This window comes from Lissotriton vulgaris, chromosome 2_1, assembly GCF_964263255.1.
Source record: "Lissotriton vulgaris chromosome 2_1, aLisVul1.2, whole genome shotgun sequence".
NCBI lineage: Eukaryota > Metazoa > Chordata > Amphibia > Caudata > Salamandridae > Lissotriton > Lissotriton vulgaris.
Genome location: NC_141687.1, coordinates 1,840,049,904 through 1,840,074,723, shown reverse-complemented (window position 1 = coordinate 1,840,074,723; position 24,820 = coordinate 1,840,049,904). Strand labels below are relative to the sequence as shown.

The 24,820-nt window shown below is 49.2% G+C and overlaps 1 protein-coding gene across 4 annotated transcripts in view; it reads right to left on the bottom strand.

Annotated features, from left to right (window-relative positions):
• Positions 1–24,820, bottom strand: part of ZWILCH (zwilch kinetochore protein) — a 405,441-nt gene that overhangs the window by 283,186 nt on the left and 97,435 nt on the right. For 2 of the 4 annotated variants that reach the window (XM_086957996.1, XM_086957997.1), the window contains one exon: positions 1,859–4,578. The exons of the other annotated variants lie outside the window; for them this stretch is intronic. In XM_086957996.1, coding sequence (XP_086814122.1) covers positions 2,196–4,319 — 2,124 coding nt within the window. In that variant the 5' untranslated portion in view covers positions 4,320–4,578 and the 3' untranslated portion in view covers positions 1,859–2,195. Of the gene's footprint in view, positions 1–1,858; positions 4,579–24,820 lie in introns of those variants that run through there. 4 annotated transcript variants of the gene reach the window in all.

Below are 24,820 nucleotides of genomic sequence, written 5' to 3'. Positions count from 1 at the left end.
TTCTAGCTAAGAAGCTCCAAAATTCATATTCAAAAAGCTAACCCCCTTTCTAGCATTCAGATAGTGGCAGTCTAGTTCACCCACTTCTAAACTATGTATCAAGAAAAAGGAAACACTGCTCATCAAAGGAAGCACTGCTCATCCTTAATGTCAGCCCTGTAAGGGGCTAGCAGGGATGCAGCAAAACCACATAAAGATAATCAAATACAATAATGCTCTTGGCTCCACAATAAGTGAACTAAGGAAATGCTTAAAGCTCCACTCCCAAGATCTTCCTTCCTACGATCAGAGAACACATGCTTCAATGAAAACTTAGCTCACTAAAATAAATCATGCATTTATCATTCTTGCAAGTCATAAATAAGGCACTTTGGTTTTTCTTCCCTATATGGTATAGTATGTTGCTCTAATGGTTCACCAAAAGACTTTCCATTTGAAGCAATTTTTCAAGGTCAAGCTGTTAGTTTTGCTTTTAAAAGCTGAATATTTTAAATACTTTATTATTTTACTTCGGAATCTGATGGCCTACTCTTACATTCAAAAGCCAAATGCTTGTTTTGCGTCTCGAAACTGAATCTTGCCTTTTGTGAACCATTTTACCAATGTATCATTTGACCTGCAAACTATACACCCAGCAACGGGAAAAATCTAGAGGTAGTAGTCATGTGCTGTGGCTTAGTGGTTTAATGGTCGATGTCATAATGAACTTTGCCAAAGACCCGATACTTAATGGTGATATAGTGTACAGCATGTGGATCTACAAATCTTCAAGCCAATACCTAAGTTCCAAGTTAACTAGTTTATGTGTGCTCAACAAGAATTTGTTCATTGACAGTGACACTTTCAACAAAAATTAAGCTGAGGTCTCTTCATTAACAAAAACTTAAATTTTTAGTAGGAAAAAAATAGCGTAAACAGTCATTCTCAGAAATGGACTGCAAATGGTGAAAGACTGCACAGAAAACCTATATCTTTAGGCATGCATGGTAAGTAGGATAGTCACTAAAACCTGTTTAAATATCAGAATGGGTTCAGGTTTAAACAGGGCCTGGTGACTCAATAGGCTAATGCATCCCCTCCAGAGATCTGCGTTTTCCCGCAGGGCCATAGGATCAAATCACAGTAAATACAGTCTTTCAACTTCCTGATTCAATAAAACAAGGACCACTGAGTTTGGTAATAATAAATATCCACTGTCAATAGTGCAGAGAGACTCCTCAAGCCAGAACAAACATTTTATGGATACATCTGTTATGGCCCACATCCAAACTCCAAAACACAATTCGCTGTTAAATGTACCTCATATTTGACGCTTAACACCACCACTTCCTACCTGATTCTGCACAGAGCAGCCTAAACCATAATCCATAATCTAAGGATGGTGCTCACTTACTGGGAAATTAACTTGACAATGGTCTGCATCCAAAATCAAAACTGTTTTGCTGGGAATATTCTGGACTCTAAATCTACAAGTAGGAATAATGTCAGCATATGAATCTATAGGTTTATGCTGCAAACCCATACTTGTGAGCATATGCATATTAACGTGTACCTTTAATTTGCAAATATAAAGCTGGACTGATTGTAATACGTTTTACCACTATTATGAATAAGGAGGCTCATTATTTGGATAGATGAATCCTTAGATGTGTCATGGCAGCCTTATTTCCATCAATTAATGTAATAAAACATGACGTATACAATGCTATGTCTGTATGTATTAAAGGTATGAACAGGTACGAATCATACTCGTATCAAAGATGAAGTTAAAGGATAACCTAGCCTGTACTCAGAAAATAACATTCATATTTAGCTTTGCATCGATTTAAAGATTAAATGTGTACACAATTCAAAACAATTTGCTTTCATGGACTGACATTTATTTTCTCTGGCATTTTACTGGCAATATGGGGACATAACATATTGAAACATCCTTGATTGAAAACGCATTCTACCAACATTTAAAAAAAAAAAACGTACATATAAACACTTACATGTGTTTTAAGGCACCTTTTCAAACTCCTATCCTCAACAGACCTATTACTGTACCTTCCTAATAAACAAAATAACCTTGTATCATTAACCATTCTAGACAGGTGTAATAAGCAGTTTTTTCTGTGGCTAATTTGCGGTGGGTGCATTTAGGGTGATGTACAAACCATGATAAACAAGACATTCAAACACTAATCATGTTATTACTTATACATGAACATTGCCTGGCGATTTTTAAGACCAGCAAACTTTTCAATAGTTCGCTTGTTAAAATCTGGTACATCTTGGATGAGCTGTTTATCCAGTGACAGCATTGCCAATGCATTGAGGCCATCCTGGTTCACAGTGTTCCTTAAAAATGTTTTAATGTTCTTCAGAGTAGAAAAGCAGCACTCTGGTTCAGCTGTAATCATGGGTGTGGTAAGGAGAATTCTTAGTAATGTCAATGTCTCTGAAAATTCCTCCTGTAGTTGATTTTCAACAAAGAATTTAAATAAAGCAACCATACCACTAGCATGGCGGAACTCACTCCTACTATATAGGAGTGAAAGCTCAGTAAGCAACCTTTCTTTGTTTAGTGTGGGATATGTTTCCAAAGCATCAGTCATCGCATCCCCAGGAAACGATTCATCGTGGCTTTCAAATAGTTTACACTTCAATAACTTGGCACTCACCAGGTGTTTTGTGAACGCAAAGCGTCCTTTTATATGAACAACTAGAATATCGCACACTTCTTTTGCAACTTGGTTCAAGGTCTTAATATCCATTTGTTGGTTTGGAAACATGGAATTCTCTGGAAGCCTAGAACCAAAGTGTTCAACAGATCCTCGAACACCGTGGATACTGCTAACAAAGTCTGCTGTAGCTCTATGAATAGATAATGTGTCGATGTCCTCCTTCTGTACCTGGCTGTACAATGTATCTACATGAGCCATTATGTCATGAAATAAAAAGAGAAAGAAAAGGAACTCCCTGTCTCCAAGCACTCTGATAAGTCCCCGAGCCTCACATATAGCCGTTGACTCAAAATGACCACAATGTTCAACAGTCTTAAAGCATTCAAAGAGATCTTCTCTGTACACATAGACAATATTGACTGTTGGGCTGCTTAAGTCCCATCGTACTGAAGCTCGGTCTGGAAACCTTCTGGTCACTATGTCCTCAAACACCTTTGTCCTTTTTGGAAATGGTATAAAAAAGGATGGAAAGCCAGACAAATCACAAAAGAAACTTCTTACTTGTGGAATTTTAGATACAACTTGTTGTACAATTAGGGTTAGCTGGTGAGCATAGCCATGGACATAATGTGCATTTGGGTACACAGTGATAAGTTTGTGCTGCAGCCCACCAGACTCTCCATGCATTACACTAGCACCATCGTAGGTACCGTCATAGCTCTGAGCAATCACTTTTTCTTTGTTACACTGCTCTGGAAAGATAGTATGCAGGTGAGCCAAAAGAGCTGTAGCTATGCTTTCAGTTCTAGTATCTAGTAAACATGTAAAACAATAAAATCTTTCAACAAGTTTGGATTTCTCATCAATATAACGAAAGACTACCGCAGACTGGGTTTTTGGTGACACATCAGAAGTATTGTCAACTAGGACAGCCACATATTCAGTTCTTCTTAACTGCTGTACAATAAACTCTCTGGTGATATCCAGCATGCAGTCCAGCAGCTCCCTTTGGATAGTTCTTGAAGATCCCTTAAACAGCGTTGCAGTTCTTAGATGGGTTTCCATGGCGCTGTCTATGCTGGAGACAAAATCCACAAGGCCACTAAATATTTCAGGATTTGAAGAGCAGTCCACCTCATCTTGGGCCCGTAAAGCTAATTCAAAGGCACCACAAAACCGTATACAATCAATGATCTTAGATAAGGTGTATCTGTTTTTATCAACTTCCTCATTGTGCTTATTTATTTGCACACGATAACGTTCATCCAACTGTGCTGCAATTTTCACACGACCAAACATAACCAGCCGCAATGAGTTGTTCAAGTGAACTTTTGATGTTTCATGTTTTTTTATTTTTTCAGAAAGATGTTTCAGATCATTAACTCCTTTTTCTGTCCAATTACTATCATCACCAAACAGCAAGCATGGAAAGCAGAACAATGCCTTCCTCAAGGGGCACCCACAAAGCCATTTCTTTTTTGAATACCATCCTGTGGTAAACCTACGGGTGTAAGCCTTAGTCCCATCCACAGAGCTCACTTGTTCCAGTTTCATATCAGGCTGATGAGGTCCTAATAATTTCAACTGAAGTTTCTCTTCATGGGTCCGACCCGAAAATGGCTTGCTGAGCAACTCCTGAACTGCATTCATTTTGTCTACTAGTTAAACAGTCTTGCAACTAGGCTCGTAGTGTTACATTCTTTTTATAGGGTGCAATTCTCAAAAGACTCTCAGCACCGCCATTTTATCACCGTAAGTGGTCAGAATCAGAATTCAGGCAGTGTACCCCATCTAAAACAACCAGGTGATAGCCCAGAAAGGGGTAGCACAGATTTCAGAAGGAAGAGTGTTCCAGAGAAGCAGTCCTCTCTCCACAAATCATCGGCCATTCAGTGATGTATGACGAAACCTTGGGATGATGAGAGAGAGATTATTAGTAGATGAAAGTGGCATGCTAGGAAAGAAGGGCACAATCAGTTTGTTAAAACACACTCCTTACTGGTGCAAGTAGATTTGTGGAGAGCAAGCCAGATGATGCTCTGACCTGAGCCTGCACAATTTATTTTAAAAACATGAACAAACACAAAAGGTACATATTGCACGTGTATGTTATCAACATAAGTGCAATATATTTTGTATGAAACCCAAAATTATGTGGCGTTACATTTGCAATTGTATTGTTTCAGCTGTAACTGTAGTGTTGAAGTTAGAATTGCAGATATGCTATATTTGTGCCTGCAGTACTACGGAGCTTGTTGTGTCGTCTAGTTGTAGTATTCTCATGCTGTTGTGGTGTAATTGCAGAATTGTGCACTTGAAGCATTGCTCTCAATGTGCTCTGCAGAAGCACAGCTTGGTTGGAATGCTACAGATGTGCAGTTTTTGTTGTGAAAGTCCTCAGTATTGTCATTTTGAAGGACTATAAACAACAGGTGGTGAATAAACACAACTCAGCTGCAGATGCAAAACTAAACAGTTGCAGTCTTTTGCAGTTGTAGAGAGGTGTAACTGCAGTTTTGTAGATGCGCAGTCGTACACTTGGTGTTTGCCTACGTTTCTGGATGGAGAGCAGGAAGAAAAGGGGTAGCAGGATCTGGAGAACAGCAATTCCTCCTGTACTCCTCAAAGCTACAGCAGCTGGGCATAGAGTAAGTACATTTCAATCATTTTCATTTCTACAACACGCTGAAGAGAAAGGCAACCTATCGACAATTAGTTGTAAGTCCACTAGACAACAGCGAAAAAAAGAAAATCTTTGTCATCTTGCAAAGATAAAAAATATGTGTTTAATCAACAGCTGCGATCAGGAAAACATTACAATGGAGTAGATCCATTATAATTTCCTTTGGCAAAAACATTCTTCTTTGCAGTTTAGAAGATGTGGCAACATATTTGATTATTACAAAAATGTCTTCAAGCAACAGTCTGAACAGATGATGAAGCACCATAGTCACATGTACACCATTACAAGTCTTAGCTTGAACCCCATGCTAAAGAACCATTAAGACAAAAACTAAATACAAACAACTGGTATAGCCAATAGGTCATGACTTTGGGACCTTATAAGTGTTTATCCAGAGCTGTTGGCTTTGCCGATGTCTTTAAGCTAAGTTGCTCAGCATTGTGCCTTAATACAAGTTATTATAAAAAAAAGTGTTATAAGCATTTTTGTCACCTTTATATATACCCAAGACATTATGTACATCTGAACGCCCTATTAAAAAAGAATGAACGTAAAAAATGTCTTCTAGTTTTTTATCCTTGCAATGCTAGCAACCTCTTTCTGCCTGTTCTAATGTTGGTTTGTTATGGCTTTATTATTTTTGTTATGGGGTGGAAGAGACCACAAACAACGGGAGTGATGCTGTGGTAGTGCCTAGTGATGCTATGGTAGTGCCGATTGATGCTGTGGTGGTGCCGATTGATGCTGTGGTGGTGCTGAGTGATGCTGTGGTGGTGCCGATTGATGCTGTGGTGGTGGCGAGTGATGCTGTGGTGGTGGCGAGTGATGCTGTGGTGGTGGCGAGTGATGCTGTGGTGGTGGCGAGTGATGCTGTGGTGGTGCTCAGGTAGTGCTGTGCTGATGTTTAGCTGGCACTGAGGTGATGCTGCTGGCGCTAAAGTGATGCTGCTGGCGCTGAAGTGATGCTGCACTAGTGCGAAGGTGGAGCTGTGCTAGTACTGTGGTAGGGCTGTGCTGATCGGATGGTAATGCGCTTGTGCACTGATGCAGAGGTGGCGCTGAGGGGGTGTTGAGTGATCCGGGGGGAAGCTGTAATTGGGTCAAGGTGGTGCTGAGTGATGCTGTGGTGGCACTGGGTAAAGGTGTGGTCGCGCTGAGTGATGCTGTGGTAGTGGTGCAGCGCATGCGCTCTGGTGGTGCTGCGCTGACAGTGGTGCACCAATGTGGTTTGCTGATGCTGATATGGTGCTGTGTTGATGTTGAAGTGATGCTGTGATAGTGCTCAATGATACTGTGGTGGTGCAGAAGCATGCTGTGGTAGTGCAGAGTCATGTGAGGTAGTGGTGCAGTGCTGGTGCTCAGATGATGCGGAGTTGCCGATGTGCTGGGTTGATGCAGCGCTGATGCTGAAGTGGTGCTGCGCGGATGCTGAAGTGGTGCAGTGGCAGGCCTGCGCTGGTGCTGAGGTAGGGCTTAACTGATGCTGAGTTGGTGGCGTGCTTGTACGTAGGAGTTATACTGAGGTGGTGCTGAGTGATGCATTGGTAGTGTTTAGGTGATGCTGTGCTAGTGCTCAGGTGACAAGTTGGTGCAGCGCTGGTGCTGAGGTGGTGCTGCGCTAATGGTGAAGTGGTGCTGCATTGGTGCAGAGTTGCTGCTTAGGTGATGCTGCACTGGTTGTGGAAAGGGGCGACCACTCGGTCCCCCCGAACGTATGGATGAGTGCCTCGATCCCCCCGGGAAGCCATTTTTGGGCGGGAGGCGCGTCTCGGCTGGTATGCCCGAAGCGGCGTAGCCGGGGCGCGCCTTTTCCCGCCCTAGAGTGGGCTGGCCTAGACACCGACGCAGCCAGCCACGCCCCCGGGGCGGGCAGGGGCGGGTTTTCGCCCGCCCTGAAGACGGATAAAAGAAGGCGCAAGACCAGAAGACTTCCTCTTGTTCTTGTGCTCCGAAGCTGCACCTCCTCGCTACACGTGAGCTCGGGACGGAACGAAGAGCCAATTTTGAGCGTTTTGATCTTTTTCTTTGTCTTTCAGAGACTTCGTCGGAGAGATGCCCAAGAAAGGCCCAAAGAGAATGACGACCGAGCAGATGGTTCGGGCCCTTTTTAAGGATATGTCCGACATAAAGAAGCGGCTGGCGGAGCAAGATGGGGAGGAGGGATCGGGCCAACCACCGGCTGGAGGGAGACCTAAGAGATCGAAAAGGGTTCCAGCTGGGGGGGACGCCCCGGCTCCCTCTGCCCCGCTCGAGGCGCCGACCCCAGTACCGATCGAGGGGAATCCAATCCCCGTTGTCGTCACCCCGACACCTAAGGAAGACATGCCCCCCGAGCTGGCAGCACAGCTAGCGGCATGGTTGGGGGATAGCAGTGATGGCGCCACGGCTGCTGAGGCACAGGCGCTGATCAAAAAACTTCGCGAGAAGAAGGAGGCAGCTAGAGTGGCCGCACCGTTGGCAGGGATAGACAAGCCGCAAGCGGCAGAAGCTGCGTCCGGTTCAGGTAAGCGGCCATTGCCGATTGCACGGGACGAGTCAGCACCCTCTCGTAGAGAGAGATTGGGACAGCATGTGCCTTTAGCCATAAAGGAAAAGATCTGGGCAGGGGAATACGTGAATATTTTTTCCTTGCTTGTTGATCATTACGATGTGGAGCATGTAAAAAGTCAGAAGGACCTAATGCATCCGAGTGTTTGGCGCGCAAAAATGGCCGCCTTTAAGGTAAATGAGAACATTGGGAACTGGGGCAATGCCTGGGGTATTTTTACGTCGATTTTGGGGGAACGTAGGCCTGAGTTGCTTCCTGAGTTTCCCGTTTACCAATCACGAATTATGGGTTACTCGACGGCGTATCAAGGTAACCATTGGTTTTGTTATGATAATCTGTTCAGGAAGGAAAAAGAACATAACAAGGGTTTGACCTGGGATTGTTACGATTCTTTAACGTGGGATAAAATGAAAGAATCGGGAATATTACGAATGCCATTGGTCGGGAGCAATGTTGTTGACTACTCCCGCCAAAATGTGGGGTCGCCCTTTCGACCAAGTACGAGCACCGACGACCAGTCGAGGCCCGCAGGTAATAACGGGAGAAAGGGTTTCTGTTATAACTTCAACAAAGGGAAATGTACCAGGCCTCCGGGGTCCTGTAAATTTAAACACGAATGTAGTACGTGTGGGTCATCCCATCCTGAGTCAGCGTGCAGAGCCAGAACGGGTGAGAATGGGGGCAAGGGAGGCGCCAAACAGGTCTAATTTAGTCCGAGGGGCGCCTCTACCGACCCCGATTGATACCTTGGCAATGATCCCCTGGCTCAGTGATTACCCGGATCGTGCGTCTGCCGGGGTGCTGCGGAACGGTTTTACACATGGTTTCCGCATCCCGGTAGGGGACTTTCAGGGTGTAGGGATTTGCAAGAATCAGCTTTCTGTTTTACAACATTCATCTGTGGTGCAGGAAAAAATTCAGAAAGAGGTTAGCCGGGGACGGGTCGCTGGCCCGTTTAGTGTACCCCCGGTACCGGATTTTGTTTGTTCTCCGTTAGGGGTGGTCCCCAAGAAGGACCCAGGTGAGTTTCGTCTGATCCATAATCTGTCTGCGCCACACGGCCTTTCGGTGAACGACGCAATTGATCCTGAAGTTTGTTCGGTGCGATACGCATCGTTTGATGAGGCAGTAGCCATCTTGAATCGCCTGGGGCCCGGGACGTTGATGGCGAAATCCGATATCGAGTCAGCGTTCCGGTTGCTCCCGGTACACCCAGACGACCAGCGTCTTTTGGGATTCGGGTTCCAGGGATCATTTTACATGGATAAGTGTATGCCAATGGGATGCTCTATATCATGTGCCTATTTTGAGCAATTCAGTACTTTCCTGCAATGGGTGTTTACTAAAAAGACGGGTTTTCGAAATGTGATGCACTACCTTGACGATTTTTTGTTCCTTGGCCCCGCCGGAAATCCCGAATGTGCCCAGGCCTTAAACGAATTCTGTGGGTTGATGGGTCATTTTGGTGTGCCGTTGGCGCCGGGAAAAACTATGGGTCCCACGACTTGCCTCGAGTTTTTGGGGATCGAGTTGGACTCAAGGGAGGGGTGTTTCCGTTTACCGGCTAGCAAAGTGTTACAATTCGGGTCAGCCCTCCGAGTATGTTTGAACACACCCAAGGTTACACTGCATCAGTTGCAACAATTAGTGGGGAAGTTGAATTTTGCCTTAAGAGTAATCCCAATGGCTCGCCCTTTTTCCCGCTCCATTGCCCAAGCGATGATCGGCCTGAAGGAGGGTCATCATCGCACGAGGTTATCGGCTGAGGTCCGCCAGGACATGCGGATATGGTTAGCATTCCTGGCGGACTTCAATGGCCGAGTCGTCTGGAACAAGCCAGCCGTGTCCTCGGAAGAGCTTGGGCTATGGACGGATTCAGCAGGAAGCATAGGGTTTGGCGCCATCTTCGGCACGAGCTGGTCTGCTCAAAGATGGCCCCTATGGTGGCACGAGAAGGGGCTAACGAGTAATATCGCTTTCCTTGAATTATTTCCCATTCTCGTTGCCCTGAGAACCTGGCCAGAAGGTTTCAGGGATCATTCTGTAGTCTTTTGGTCCGACAATATGACCGTGGTAGAGTGCATCAACAGTCAGTCAGCCCATTGTAAATTGATTTTGAGGCTGCTCAAAGAAATTGTCTTACTATGTATGCAACTGAACGTGGTTTTCAGAGCAAAACATGTCCCAGGGGTGATGAATCAGGCTGCTGATGCACTGTCTCGTTTTCACATGCAGGCTTTCTCGGGTTTCCTTCCTTCAGCGGACCCGGAGCCGGCACCCTTCCCCGAAGCTCTCTGGTCCCTCGGTGCCCCGAACTTCGTCACCTCGTGGGAGAGAGTCTAGCACCCAGGACAAGGAAGGCATATGAAGGGGCGTTCCAGGCCTATTTAGCCTTTTTGGGGGCAGAGAGAGGGGGTCTTTGGGGTCAGGAAGAGTGGGTAGTACTCTTTCTTATGTCTTTACACAGGGCTGGGAAATCGGTGGCTACGGCCCAAAGGCATCGTGCCGCCATTTCCTTTGTTGCCAGGGCCCATGGCATCCTGGACCCAACAGCGCCTTTCACAGTACAGAAAGCGCTGCGTGGGTGGCAACGCCTAGAGGGTCGCAGAGTAGACGTGAGACGACCGATAGGTATAGACAGGTTGTCCCTGTTACTGGCCACACTCCCGAATACATGCTCGTCCCCTTTTGAGACCTGTTTGTTCCGGACTGCATTTACGCTGGCGTTTCACGGGGCTATGAGAGTTAGTGAGCTGGTTGCAAGGAACAAACAGGATGTGACGGGGGGCTTGTGCAGGGAGCATGTTCAGATCAGGGGGGACGCCATGATTGTCTCCTTTCCCCGGTCTAAGACTGACCAAGATGGGAGAGGGGACTGTACGATCATTCGCAGGAACCCCGAGTCATCCATGTGTCCGGTACAGTGCTTAGAAGATTACCTAGCACAGAGAGTGGCATCATGGGGGGGGACGTTGTTGAGGCATGCAGACGCCACCCCGCTGACGAGGTTTCAGTTTCAACGGGTGCTTGCAATGGCCATTGCCGCAGCGGGCTTGGACCCGGGCGAATTTGGGACCCACTCCTTTCGTATAGGGGCTGCCACTGAAGCTACAGCCAGGGGTCTTAATGTAGAACAAGTGAAACGTGTGGGGCGTTGGTCCTCCAATTGTTATAAGAGGTACGTGCGATTGCACATGTTGTGAAGCTGTATTCATGTACTCACGCCTCTTGTCTTTTGTTTATTTTCAGTTGTGCAAGCTTACGCGGCAGGGCAAACTGAGCAGTCGACCCAACACCAGGCCAGCGGTCGCACGTCACCGGCTGTGAAGAAGGAGGTGTGGGTCGTGGGCCACTCATACGTGAGACGGGCCGCAGACGTATTCAAAGCAGGTGACATGATTCACATAGCTGGGGAATACGGGTACAGAGTGTCCTTCTACGGAAGGGGCGGTCTCTGTATTGACCAGTTGCAGGAATTTTTTGAGGGCCTGTTAGGGCGGATGAGGTCACCGCCGTCCATAGTCATAGTACATTTGGGGGGCAATGATTTGGTCACCACCGGTAGACGACTGCTCCTGGAGGCTATGCTTTCCACGGTAAGTTGGTTAGCGAGGAGAGTTCCGGGGTGCCTAATTGCGTGGTCTCATATGATTCCACGAAAAGTGTGGCGGGGGGCTATCTCGATCCCTGCTTTGAATCATTCGGTTAAAAAGTTGAATAACAGAGTAAGTAGGTTGTTCCGGTCCAAGACATTGCATTCAATCTCGCATAATTGTATTAATGATGATAGTATGTATCTGGGGGATGGTGTGCATCTGTCGAGGGCGGGGAACGAGTTACTCATAGGAGACTTCCTAGCCTGGTTAGAATCTTTAAAGCATGACCTATAGGTAGGAGTTTTGTGGGGGGTCCGGATAGCCGGTCAACTATCCGGACCTGTGGCGGTAAGGTCATGATCGGTGAGCACTAATTGGTAGATCCCTATGAGTGGGCGTCACCCAACACGGATGGGAGCGCTCGGGAGAGGTGGCCATTGGCCCCTCAGTGGGGAGGCGGTCCCGTCTAAGGGCGGGTCGCCGGAAGTAAAGGAAAGGCGGTCAAGGCCCCTTCCTTTGTAGGAGGGGTTACAGCCCCCTCCTGGGGAATTTCCCGGGGCTAGTGTCATCTGCGACGGCAGATGCGGTAAGTTGTGTGGGGTGGGGAGAGGTCAACGATACCTTCTAGATACCACACACAAGTGTTCGAACGACCTTTAAATGGCGTCGAGTCTTAAGTGCCCCCGTCAAGTCAAGGGAAATTGTTAGTAGTTGCACTTGTGGTAAGCCCCTGTGCCATCGCCCCTCCTAAGTGGGAGGGGTAAGTCTGGTTAGGGATCTTGACACCGGTTATGACCTTGCCGTTGGCCCTTAAACGTTAGGATGTACAATTTCAGTGTTCTTAGAGAATGTTTTGTAGGATGCTAGTTCGGCTAGGAGAACCTCTGTATTAGAGATTATGTTAAGGTTAGCCAAACATCGTAATGTGATAATGAAATTGTACATAACATGAAAACGTTTAATGTTTTAATTTTTTGTTTTAATAAATACGGCCGGGATGGTCACTCCATCCCACATCCAAAAAACTTCAAGAACAGTTTCCGGTTTCCCTTCCTTTTGGGGATTGTGTTGAGAGGGGGTGGCGGGTATCTCAGCCATATGGAAAGGGGCGACCACTCGGTCCCCCCGAACGTATGGATGAGTGCCTCGATCCCCCCGGGAAGCCATTTTTGGGCGGGAGGCGCGTCTCGGCTGGTATGCCCGAAGCGGCGTAGCCGGGGCGCGCCTTTTCCCGCCCTAGAGTGGGCTGGCCTAGACACCGACGCAGCCAGCCACGCCCCCGGGGCGGGCAGGGGCGGGTTTTCGCCCGCCCTGAAGACGGATAAAAGAAGGCGCAAGACCAGAAGACTTCCTCTTGTTCTTGTGCTCCGAAGCTGCACCTCCTCGCTACACGTGAGCTCGGGACGGAACGAAGAGCCAATTTTGACCCACCCACCAGCCCCTGAGGACAGCAAAGTTGTTGTGCAATAAAGTGAATTGATAAGTTTGTTTTTCCGTTTCGTTTACAGGCTATAACAGTATCAGTTTGTGGTTAATAAAGATGGTGAATATCGTTTAGGTTGTTACGATTAAAGTGATTTGATGTGATGTTGCATTTTTAGCATGTTCCTTCGGTCGTAGCGACCAATGTTTTCATAGGTTGAAGAACTGTCGTATTTATTTTTGGTAGGCGGTAAGGTCATGATCGGTGAGCACTAATTGGTAGATCCCTATGAGTGGGCGTCACCCAACACGGATGGGAGCGCTCGGGAGAGGTGGCCATTGGCCCCTCAGTGGGGAGGCGGTCCCGTCTAAGGGCGGGTCGCCGGAAGTAAAGGAAAGGCGGTCAAGGCCCCTTCCTTTGTAGGAGGGGTTACAGCCCCCTCCTGGGGAATTTCCCGGGGCTAGTGTCATCTGCGACGGCAGATGCGGTAAGTTGTGTGGGGTGGGGAGAGGTCAACGATACCTTCTAGATACCACACACAAGTGTTCGAACGACCTTTAAATGGCGTCGAGTCTTAAGTGCCCCCGTCAAGTCAAGGGAAATTGTTAGTAGTTGCACTTGTGGTAAGCCCCTGTGCCATCGCCCCTCCTAAGTGGGAGGGGTAAGTCTGGTTAGGGATCTTGACACCGGTTATGACCTTGCCGTTGGCCCTTAAACGTTAGGATGTACAATTTCAGTGTTCTTAGAGAATGTTTTGTAGGATGCTAGTTCGGCTAGGAGAACCTCTGTATTAGAGATTATGTTAAGGTTAGCCAAACATCGTAATGTGATAATGAAATTGTACATAACATGAAAACGTTTAATGTTTTAATTTTTTGTTTTAATAAATACGGCCGGGATGGTCACTCCATCCCACATCCAAAAAACTTCAAGAACAGTTTCCGGTTTCCCTTCCTTTTGGGGATTGTGTTGAGAGGGGGTGGCGGGTATCTCAGCCATATGATGCACGGATGTGGAGGTGGTGCTGCTCTGATGCTGAGATGCAGCTGTAGGGATGTTAAGTGATGCTGAGATACTGTGCCGGTGCAAAGGGGGTGCTAAATGAGGCCGTAGTGGCACTGAGTGATGCTGTGCTTGTGCTAGGCGATGCGGAGGTGGTGGTCTGCGCTGGTGCTCAGGTGGTGTTGAGCTCTAGCGGAGGTACACTGATATGGAGGGAATGCTGAGATGGTGCTGTGTTGATGTTGAGACGGTGCTGCGCTGGGGCTGAGGTGGGTTTCAGGTAATGATGAAGTGCACTGAGGAGGCGGTGCTGCGCTAATGGTGAGGTGCGCTGATGAGGTGGTGCTGTGCTGATGCAGAAATCGTGCTACGGCGCAGATGCACAGGGGGTGCTGCGGCGCAGATGCACAGGGGGTGCTGCGGCGCAGATGCACAGTGGGTGCTGCGGCGCAGATGCACAGTGGGTGCTGCGGCGCAGATGCACAGTGGGTGCTGCGGCGCAGATGCACAGGGGTGCTGCTGCGCAGATGCACAGGGGTGCTGCTGCGCAGATGCACAGGGGTGCTGCTGCGCAGATGCACAGGGGGTGCTGCGGCACAGATGCACAGGGGGTGCTGCTGCGCAGATGCACAGGGGGTGCTGCGGCACAGATGCACAGGGGGTGCTGCTGCGCAGATGCACAGGGGGTGCTGCGGCACAGATGCACAGGGGGTGCTGCGGCACAGATGCACAGGGGGTGCTGCGGCACAGATGCACAGGGGGTGCTGCGGCGCATCTGCACAGGGGGTGCTGCGGCGCATCTGCACAGGGGGTGCTGCGGCGCATCTGCACAGGGGGTGCTGCGGCGCATCTGCACAGGGGGTGCTGCGGCGCATCTGCACAGGGGGTGCTGCGGCGCAGATGCACAGGGGGTGCTGCGGGGAAGATGGACAGGGGATGCTGTGGGGAAGATGGACAGGGGGTGCTACGGGGAAGATGGACAGGGGGTGCTACGGGGAAGATGGACAGGGGGTGCTGCGGGGAAGAGCCAGAGGGGGTGCTGCGGGGAAGAGCCAGAGGGGGTGCTGCGGGGAAGAGCCAGGGGGGGGTGCTCCGGGGAAGAGCCAGAGGGGGAGCTGCGGCGCAGAAGCAGGGGGGTGCTATGGCGCAGAGGCAGAGGGATGCTAAGGTGCAGAGGGGGTGCTACGGTGCAGAAGCAGTGGGGGGTGCTGCGCTGATGCAGAGGGGGTGCTGCACTGGTGCAGAGGTCACCCTCCAGTGGTGCTAAGGTCACCCTCCGGTGGTGCTAAATGATACTGAGGTAGTGCGAAGTGATGTTTTGGTTGTGCTCAGTGCTGCTTTTATGGTGCTCAGGTTCTTCTGTGTTGGTGCTCAGGTGGTGCCGAGTGATGCTGAGGTGGTGCTGCACTTGTGCAGAGGCGATGCTTTATTGGTGTTGCGTTGGTGCTGAGTTACTGCTGTGCTGGTGTCGAGGTGGTGCTGCGCTGGAGGTGAGGTATTAGTGCCAAAGTGGTGCTGCATTGGTGCTGAGGTAGTGCTGCATTAGTGATGAGGTGGTGCTGCATTAGTGCTGTAGTGATGCCGAGTTGGTGCTGCGCTGGTGCTGAGCTATACTGAGGTGGCGCTCAGGTGATGCTCTGCTGATGCTCAGCGGGTGCTGAGTGATGCTCAGTTGGTGCGGAGGTGATGCACTAGTGCTGAGGTAGCGCTGCACTAGTGCCGAGGTGGGCTGCGCTGATGCTGAATTGGTGATGCACTGGTGGGGTGCTGATGCTGAGGAGGTTCTGTGCTGATGCTGAGTTGGTGATGTGGTGGTGCACTGATGCGGAGGTGGTGCTGATGCTGAGGCGATGCTGTGCTGGTATTGATTGACGCTGAGGAGATGCTTTGCTGGTGTCGAGATGGCTCTGAGTGATGCTGTTGTGGCGAAGAGTGATGCTGTGGTGGTGCTGAGATGGGGTGCAGTGCTTGTGCTCAGGTGGTGCTGAGTTGGTGGTGTGCTGAGGTGATGCGCTCATGCAGAGGTATTGCTGTGCTGATGTGGTGCTGAGTTACTGTGGAGGTGGGGCTGCGTTGGTGGTGAACTGATGAGATGGTGCTGTGGTAAGGCTCAGGTGGTGCTGCACCGGTGGGGGCGCACTGATGAGGAGGTGGCAATGCAATGAAGCTGAGATGGTGCTGTGCTGAATCCGAGATGGTGCTGTGCTGATGCAGTGGTGATGCTGCAGTGTTACCGAGTCATGTTGCGCTGGTGCTCAGGTGGGGGGGGGGGGGGAGTGATGCCGGGTTGGTGCTGAGGTGATGCTGCACTGATGCAAAATTGGTGCAGAGTTGCTGCTGAGGTGGGGATGCGGTGGTGCTTTGCTGGGGGGCTCAGGTGGTGCTTAGGTCCTGCTGAGTGATGCTTAAGTGGTGCAGAGTGACGTCGACTAGTGCGGAGGTGGTACTGAGGTGGTTGTGCACGGTATACTTACAGGAAATATAGTTAAGTAACCTCAAATTAAATGCCACCTGTGGAAAGCACGAGGAGGCATCCATTGATATTGGTTGTATTTCCCCCACGATTGAAACCTTTCATTTTCATAAACTGGAGCAAGAGCAATAACAATAACAATAGGTTGAGACTACTGTTGGATGTGTTCTTAAACTACTTTTCCATTAAGTATATTATTTAAGCTTTGGATATTTGAGCTAATGAAACCAAAAATGCTCTAGGATGACAAACCAGACCGAAAAAGCGCTTGTGAAATCAAAGACAGTGGAAAAGAAGATAGTTTGCATCCCTCGGCTGAGTGCGTTCAGAAAGCCAAAACAAGCCTAGCAAAAGTATTGCGCCGAAACTAACTTACATGGCCGATATTGAAGTGATCCATGTAATAAGGCCAGTCACCAGGGCGGCACAAAAACAGCAAAAGAAGGGACAAATATAAACTATTCACCAAAAAAAACAAAGGAATTTCGAAAGGCACATGAAGGAACAAATCGAAATGGATGGGAGTGCTGAAAGCCCATACAGTGGATACAGCATGTTGAAAGCACTGCCTAGGCGAGACATATTAACTACATTCATGCTCCCTATCCCATTATCCTGCTCCCTCCAATCACAACCACATTCTGCACACAGTTTTCTGTCGTTAAACGAATCTGTTTTTTGCCTACATGTAAAACTCACATTGTGTCCTTGATCAAAGAGCCGTAGCTTTCATTTGGAAAAGCCTTTGCTTGCAGGTTTCCCAGGTACGTTTTTAAGACTGCACAGCTTTTACAATGAGGCACAGGCACATTTTACTTACTCTGAGTAGGGGTGGGGTTGGGTGCCTGATTATGCCCATTATGTTTTTAAAAGCAAGGTTGTATTATTTTGGTTGGATAGCAGATGCAAACAAGCATTTGCAACGCAATAGGTCTCGCATTTGTTAAAGTAAGAACTGTTGGTGTTGAAAATGACTATGCTTTTTACTTTTGCTTTTTTATCTACAACAATAAATAGACTCCTCGCACGCAAAGGCACCCATTAATAATCGACCTATAAGCAAGAATACAGAGCAAGCTACCCCGGAGCGATAACATGAGTTAAGCTGAGTAAAGTTACTAGAAGGGCAGTAATGAAAAGAGTTTCTCTTTTAATAAAAGAGAAAATAAGCTCAAAATGATAGATTACGCTTATAGTTATTTAAATAGGGTAAGCCAAGACGCGGTTTATATATAGATATATTTAGCTGCTAGATTAAAATTATTATCTTTATTTGCAGTGAGGAGCTTTATATCTACTATTTTAGGCTACATGAGACAACTTATGATGATTCGATTGCAATCGGACAGTTTGCAAAAACTGCAATAGAAGTACCCAGGATGTGAGAGTTTTCTACAAATGATACCCTAAACTTACTGTAAACTGTGGGATTTATGGGACCAGATAAAGTAACTTCAACAAGAATAATGTGAGGGACGTTTGATTGAAATCAAAAAACAAAAACAAAGCAGTAGTGAAGTGTGGGTATGGCACGATTTGGGACTCGGTAAACACTAATTATCAAAACTATGCCCTAGCTGTCTCAGCTCTTCACTCGTGCAGGTTAATCCCAGTCAAACAATACTGTCAGCAGCTTCCTTGAGTAAACGCTGCCATTCACAATACAGTTGTATACATACACATGAATATCTCCTTGCTTCCCTGTTGATTTGGTCTCACTCCGTCTGCACTACAAAGATACTAATCTCTTTCTAGAGACTAAACTCGTGTTATTATGAGATATTTGTCTGTTCATTTCTATTTCTTTGCTGTTCAGCGTTCTGTCACTCTGTGCTTAAGATCCTCACATGCATGCTATGTCAAGATCTTAAATAAGAAATGTAACGTGATGTCCCATGGATGCATAAGAATTAACTAACTAGATGTACAGTATTCCAGCGCTCACACTTAACGTTTCAAAATCTGCACCTCCAAATGCAATGGAGCTGTGTGGGTGTGTGTGTGTGTGTGTGTCTCAGCTCCCTGAGAAACATTCCAGCCTCTTGAGGGTTCACCTGGCATTATTTACACAAGATCCGTATTACCTAAGAATAAAAAAAACTGTGCAATGAACTGAAACGCACATGTTTAAAGCACGGCCAGGATACTGTTGGAATGCATGCTTCATGAAAAGGTGGTCATCGGGTGACGAAAACCCTGCAGTGTGAATGGGGCCGGCAGGGATGAGATCAAATAAATCCACCTTCCTGCTACAAAGCTGACCAAACAAGAACATGCAACCACTACTCCCAAAAGAAACAAGCATCCTGTTTGCATCAATGAAATGTGTGCCGAGCTCAAAATTGCACCAGCCGTTTTCAGGCACAATCAGCAAGCGCTTATTATAGAATTCTCCATTTAAGTACATTATCTGATGCTCACTGAAGGATGACAGTTCAGTATACCAAAGACTGGACAGAGTCTTACAATACTTTTAAAACTCTTTGAGACAACCATTTTTTGTGGGGAAAGTCTATTGAAAGAAAAAGAAAATCTGCATTGCACTGCAGCACAGATAAGGTGAATTTTTAAGTTGCCCCTTTTGTTTACTTTTCCTCTAAGATTACGGAAACTTGGTTATGGATGGAGCGTTTTAACCTTGTGTCTGAATTCGGGTGCAGCAGTCGAAAACAAGATGGCCGGCGCTGTGTTGGATCGCATAATGGAAATGCATTTTACTTGTGCCTGCCATCTTCTATATTCTTCTCAAGGGGAGAGGAAGTGGCAAGAGCGGCAGCCCTTGAAGCTGGCAAATAGGGTTCGTTTTTTGGAGGGAGGCATAAAATACTAGAACGCTTGCCAAATCACTTAATCTCTCCGTGTACTTCTGGAATGGAAAGGGGAGACCACTCGGTCCCCCTGAACGTATGGTTGGGTGCCCCGATCCCCAGGGAAACCATTGTGGGCGGGGGGCGTGACCCGGCTGGTATGCCCAAAGCGGCGTAGCTGGAGCACGCCCCTCCCGCCCAAAAGAGGTTGTCCTAGACACCCGCCCGGAAGTCTGTGCACGGATGGGCGTGCTGGAGGCGGGTCCCCGCCCTCCTGCAGCTAGATAAATAGTGCGGGAATCCAACAAAGCTTCCTCTTGTTCCTGTGCTCTGAAGGCTGCACCACTCGTCGCTCGTGAGCCCTCAAGGGAACAAGCTGCACTTTTTTGAGAACTTTCTCTTTCAGTTACCAAGGCGTGTTGGGAGATCAAGTCACCTTTGCAAGTCAAGTCGGACGGATTGATCGAGGAAATGCCTGGCAAGAAATCCGGAAAGAGCTCCGAGTTGGAAAGGATGCTGCGCACGTTGGTGAACCAAGTGGCGGTGATAGACCAGAAGTAGGGTAAAGTAGATCGGCTTGATCGTGGCCTAGCGGCCATCAGGAAACAGGTGGAGGCCCAGAATGCCCCCTTGGGCTGGCCTAAAAAGGTCATAGGACCGGCATTGCCGAACGTCACCCCGGGGGATAAGAGCAAGAAAAGGAAGGGGAGGGCAGGTCCCAGCGAGGCCCCAGTCCCACTAGTAACTCCACCGATTCCCGTCGTGCCGGCGGCTAGCCCGGTACCAGGACCGGATGGGGGATTGCCAATTCCCGTGGTTATCACGCCACTGGGGGATGACCAGATGCCCCCGGAATTAGCACTTCAGTTAGCAGCGGTATTACCTTGGCTAAAGAAGGGAGCGGGGGGATCAGCGGCGGCGGGAGACCCGGCCGAGGAAGCCAGATTAATTATTGAGCAGTTGCGGCAGGCAAGGGATGCCGGGACATCGAATGTACCTTCTATTCCCCCGCAGATGGCGAAGGAGGTCACGACTGACGATCGGGAGAAGACAACTGACCCTGCCGGGAGTTCGTCTGAAGCCGGTAAGAGAGCGTTGCCATTTGTGGGGGAGGGCCCGGTACCCTCAAAGCGGGAAAGGTTATCTCAACATATTCCCATGGCTACGAAAGAGATGGTGTGGGGAGACAAATACATTAACATGTTTTCGCTTTTGACTGACCATCGTGAGTTTGAATATGCAAAGACCCAGAAAGATCTCTGGCACCCCAGTGTATGGCGGGCCAAGATGGCGGAGTTCAGGGTCGAGGAGACCATGGTGAACTGGGTCAGGGCATTTTCTATTTTCGCGGCAATTATCGGAGAACGTAAATCAGAAGTGTTGACTGACCTGGCATGTTATCAGAACAGGATCATGAATTTCCATGCGATGTATGGGGGAAATGAATGGAAGGGGTATGATGTTGCCTTTAGAAAAGCAAAGGAGTTTAACCAGGCCTTGACCTGGGATTGTTTGGATACAGTGTCTTGGCACGCTCAGCTCTTGCCAGGGCCGGCGGGTCCTTCGGTGCCAAGCACGAGTGGCTCCGGGGGATTCCAACAGAGGCCGTCACAGCCCTTTCGGGCTAACGCCGGGGGGGAATCCCAGCCCAGGTCTAGCGGGAATGGAGGCAAGCGAGGGGTGTGTTGGGGATTCAACAAAGGAACTTGTAACAGGCCTCAGGGAACGTGTACGTTCCGGCACGCGTGCTCGGGCTGTGGGAATTCCTCACACCCGGAAACTGGTTGCCGATCTAAAATCAATGGCGCGGGAGGAAAAGGGGGATCCAAGCAGGATTGATGCGGTTCCTCGGAAGCAAACATCTTCACCCGTAGATATCTTGGCTTTGACCCCTTGGCTGAACCGATACCCTGATCATGCGTCCGCCGGGACTCTGAGGGATGGCTTTTCATATGGCTTCAGGATCCCGGCGGGCAATTTTAGGGGGAGCCCTTCCTGTAAAAACCAGCTGTCTATTCAGCACAACCCAGCGGTGGCCGCCAAAAAGATAGCAAAAGAATTTAGCTTGAGGCGAGTGGCAGGGCCATTTGGCGGCCCACCAGTAGCGGATTTTGTATGTTCACCCTTAGGAGTGGTTCCGAAGAAGGACCCGGGGGAGTATAGACTCATCCACAATCTGTCGGCCCCAAGGGGGGCCTCAGTAAATGAAGCGATTGACCCCGAGGTATGCTCAGTGAAGTATGCATCGTTCGATGACGCAGTCGTAATGTTGAATCGCCTGGGCCCGGGTCATTGTTGGCTAAATCAGACATTGAATCTGCATTCAGGTTACTCCCAGTACACCCTCAAGACCAGCGGCTGCTGGGATTCACGTTCCAGGGGAAATTCTACATGCCCATGGGTTGTTCGATTTCATGTGCTTATTTTGAAATGTTTAGCTCCTTTTGGGAATGGGTTTTCACAGAGGCCACGGGCCACAGACAGGTGATGCACTATTTGGATGATTTCCTCTTTCTGGGCCCAGCGGGCACTCAGGACTGTGCGCGGGCATTGCAGGACTTCTGCGTGCTCATGCAGGGTTTTGGGGTCCCGTTGGCACCAGGTAAGACGGTCGGGCCGTCTACCTCCCTCGAGTTTCTGGGTATAGAACTAGACTCAGAGGAGGGGTGTTTCCACTTGCCGGATGAGAAGGTGGCCAAGTTTAGGGCCCCCCTGGTACAATGTAAATGTATAGGCATTTATATAGCGCACTACTTACCCGTAGGGTCCCAAGGCGCTTCGACCGCTGCGAAACCCTTCCTGGCTTCCCTGAGAGATGGTCCCTTAATGGGTATCTCCAGGGTGAGACCAGGCATCCCCGGCAGTCTGGTGGGGCCGTTAGTGAAGATGAGGCAAGCTAATGCCCAGAGTTGCCGAGTGTGATCGCTGATCAGAGTGGGCACCGAGGCGAGAGAATTATCGAGTCCGCTGACCCTGGTCCAGAAACCTGCCGCGCCGGGAATTGAACCCTGGTCCCGGGCCGTCCTCTGCTCTCGGGTCTGCCGCCTCTAACCAGTGAGCCACACTACTTCACTGTCTCCGAACAGAGAAGGTGACCCTACATCAGTTACAACAGACGGTGGGTCAGCTTAACTTTGCATTGAGGGTGATGCCGATGGCTCGCCCTTTCTCGCGTTCCATAGCACAGGCTATGGTGGGCCTCAAGGAGGGCCACCACCGGACTAGACTTTCGGCAGAGGTTCGCCAGGACATGCTCATTTGGTTGGCATTTCTGGAGGACTTCAACGGTCGAGTGGTGTGGAACAGACCCCCAGCCTCGTCGAAGGAGCTCGGCTTATGGACCGACTCGGCGGGGAGCTTGGGGTTTGGCACAATTTTCGGTAACCGGTGGTCGGCACAAACATGGCCGGCGTGGTGGCACTCAAGCAGCCTAACAGGTAACATTGGTTTCTTGGAGTTATTCCCCATCTGGGTGGCTCTGATGGCATGGCCAGAGGACTTTAGGGACCGCTCAGTGGTATTCTGGTCAGATAACATTACAGTGGTCGAGTGCATTAATCACCAGGCAGCACGCTGCAAATGGATCCTACGACTGTTGAAAGAAATTGTATGGCGATGCATGAGATTAAACGTACAGTTCAGGGCAAAACATGTGCCGGGTGTACTGAATAATGCAGCTGATGCACTCTCTCGTTCAAAAATGCAGGCTTTCAGGGGTTATCTACCCACAGCGGAGCTAGTGGCGGCAACTTTCCCCGAAGCACTATGGCAGATCGGTGCCCTGGACTACAAGACCTCATGGCAGCCAGTCTAGCGCCAAGGACGAGGAAAGCTTATGAAGGGGCGTTCCGTTCATACTGCGCCTTTCTGGGGCCAGTAGGGGAGCATAGATGGGGGCGGGAGGAGTCCTTCCTCCAATTTTTGGTGGCCCTTCATAGAGAAGGATGGTCGGCGGCAACCGCCAACAGGTATAGGGCCGCCATATCATTTATGGCGCAGCTCCACGGGGTGAGGGACCCGACGGATTCCTTCATAGTCAAGAAGGCTCTCCGCGGCTGGCGGCGCCTGGAGGGTCACAGACAGGATAACAGGCACCCGATTGAGTTGGATAGATTGACCACCTTACTGGCGAAACTGGATGAGACATGCTCCTCACTCAGCGAGGTAACACCGTTCCGAGCAACTTTCGCATTGGCGTTCTATGGGGCCCTGCAGGTGAGTGAACTAGTGGCAGCAAATAAGAAAGATGTGGAAGGAGGTCTACGCAGGGAACACGTCCAAGTGAGGGGCGATTCTCTGCTGATCTCGATAACCAGGTCAAAAACAGACCAGGAGGCCCTGGGGAATAGTGTGGTGTTGCAGCGCGCACCGGGGAACCCCGGTTGCCCAGTGGGGCATGTGGAGGCCTACCTAAAACAGAGGTTGACAACATGGGTGGGGGGCCTGCTTAGACACATGGATGGCACCCCATTGACGAGATTTCAATTTCAGAGGGTGCTGGCAATTACGATTGCAGCGGCGGGCTTGAGCCCGGGTGATTTTGGGACCCATTCATTTAGAATAGGGGCCGCTACGGAAACTACGGCTCGGGGTCTGCAGGCGGAAGAGGTGAAACAATTAGGCAGTTAGTCCTCGAACTGTTTCAAGAGGTATGTGCGACTGCACATGTTGTAAATAGCTGATTAACTGTACTCACGCTTCTTGTCTCTTGTTTGGATTACAGTTTCGCAAGCCTGTCACGCGGGGCGGAAATTGGGATCGGCCCAGCATCAGCTGACCAGCAGGAAGGGATCACCGATTGGAGATCAAGTGGTCTGGGTAGTGGGCCACTCATACGTGAGGCGTGCGGGGACATATTCAAAGCAGGTGACGCGATCCACGCATCTGAGGAATATGGGTTCAGAGTGACCTTCCATGGGAAGGGAGGCCTCTGTATTGATCAATTGCAAAAATTTGTGGAGGAACTCTTAGGGCGGCACAGGTCACCGCCATCTATAGTCATAGTGCACGTGGGGGCAATGGCTTGGTGAGACTGGGAAGACGGGTGTTAGTTGAGCACATATTGTCTGCAGTTAGCTGGTTGGCCAAGAGACTCCCTGGGTGTATGATTGCCTGGTCCCACATGATTCCCAGGAGAATATGGCGGGGGGGGGGTTGTCTATGTCAGCGTTGAACCACTCGGTAAAGAGGGTCAAGAACAAGATTGAGAAACTGTTTCGCTCCGCTCATCTCCAATGCATTTCCCATGGGTGTATTAGGGGGGATCACTGTTATTTGAATGATGGGGTGCATCTGTCCAGGGCTGGGAATGAATTACTCATAGGAGACTTCGTAGCTTGGCTAGTGGGTTTGAGGAGGCATGACCTATAGGAGGTGGGGGGGCCAGATAGTCGGTCAACTATCTGGCCTGTGGCGGTAAGGTCATGATCGGTGAGCAGTGATTTCAAGGTCCCTAGGGGGGGGCGCCACCCATTATGGATGGGAGCGCCCGGGGGGAGGCGGCCATTGGCTAGGTGGATCCGGCAGAAGATGCTGGCGGATGCTGCGTTTAGAAGCTCCTCACCATGCCGCACTGTTGCGCTGGCACAGCCCCACGCTACCGTCTCTTTGCCCCCGGCA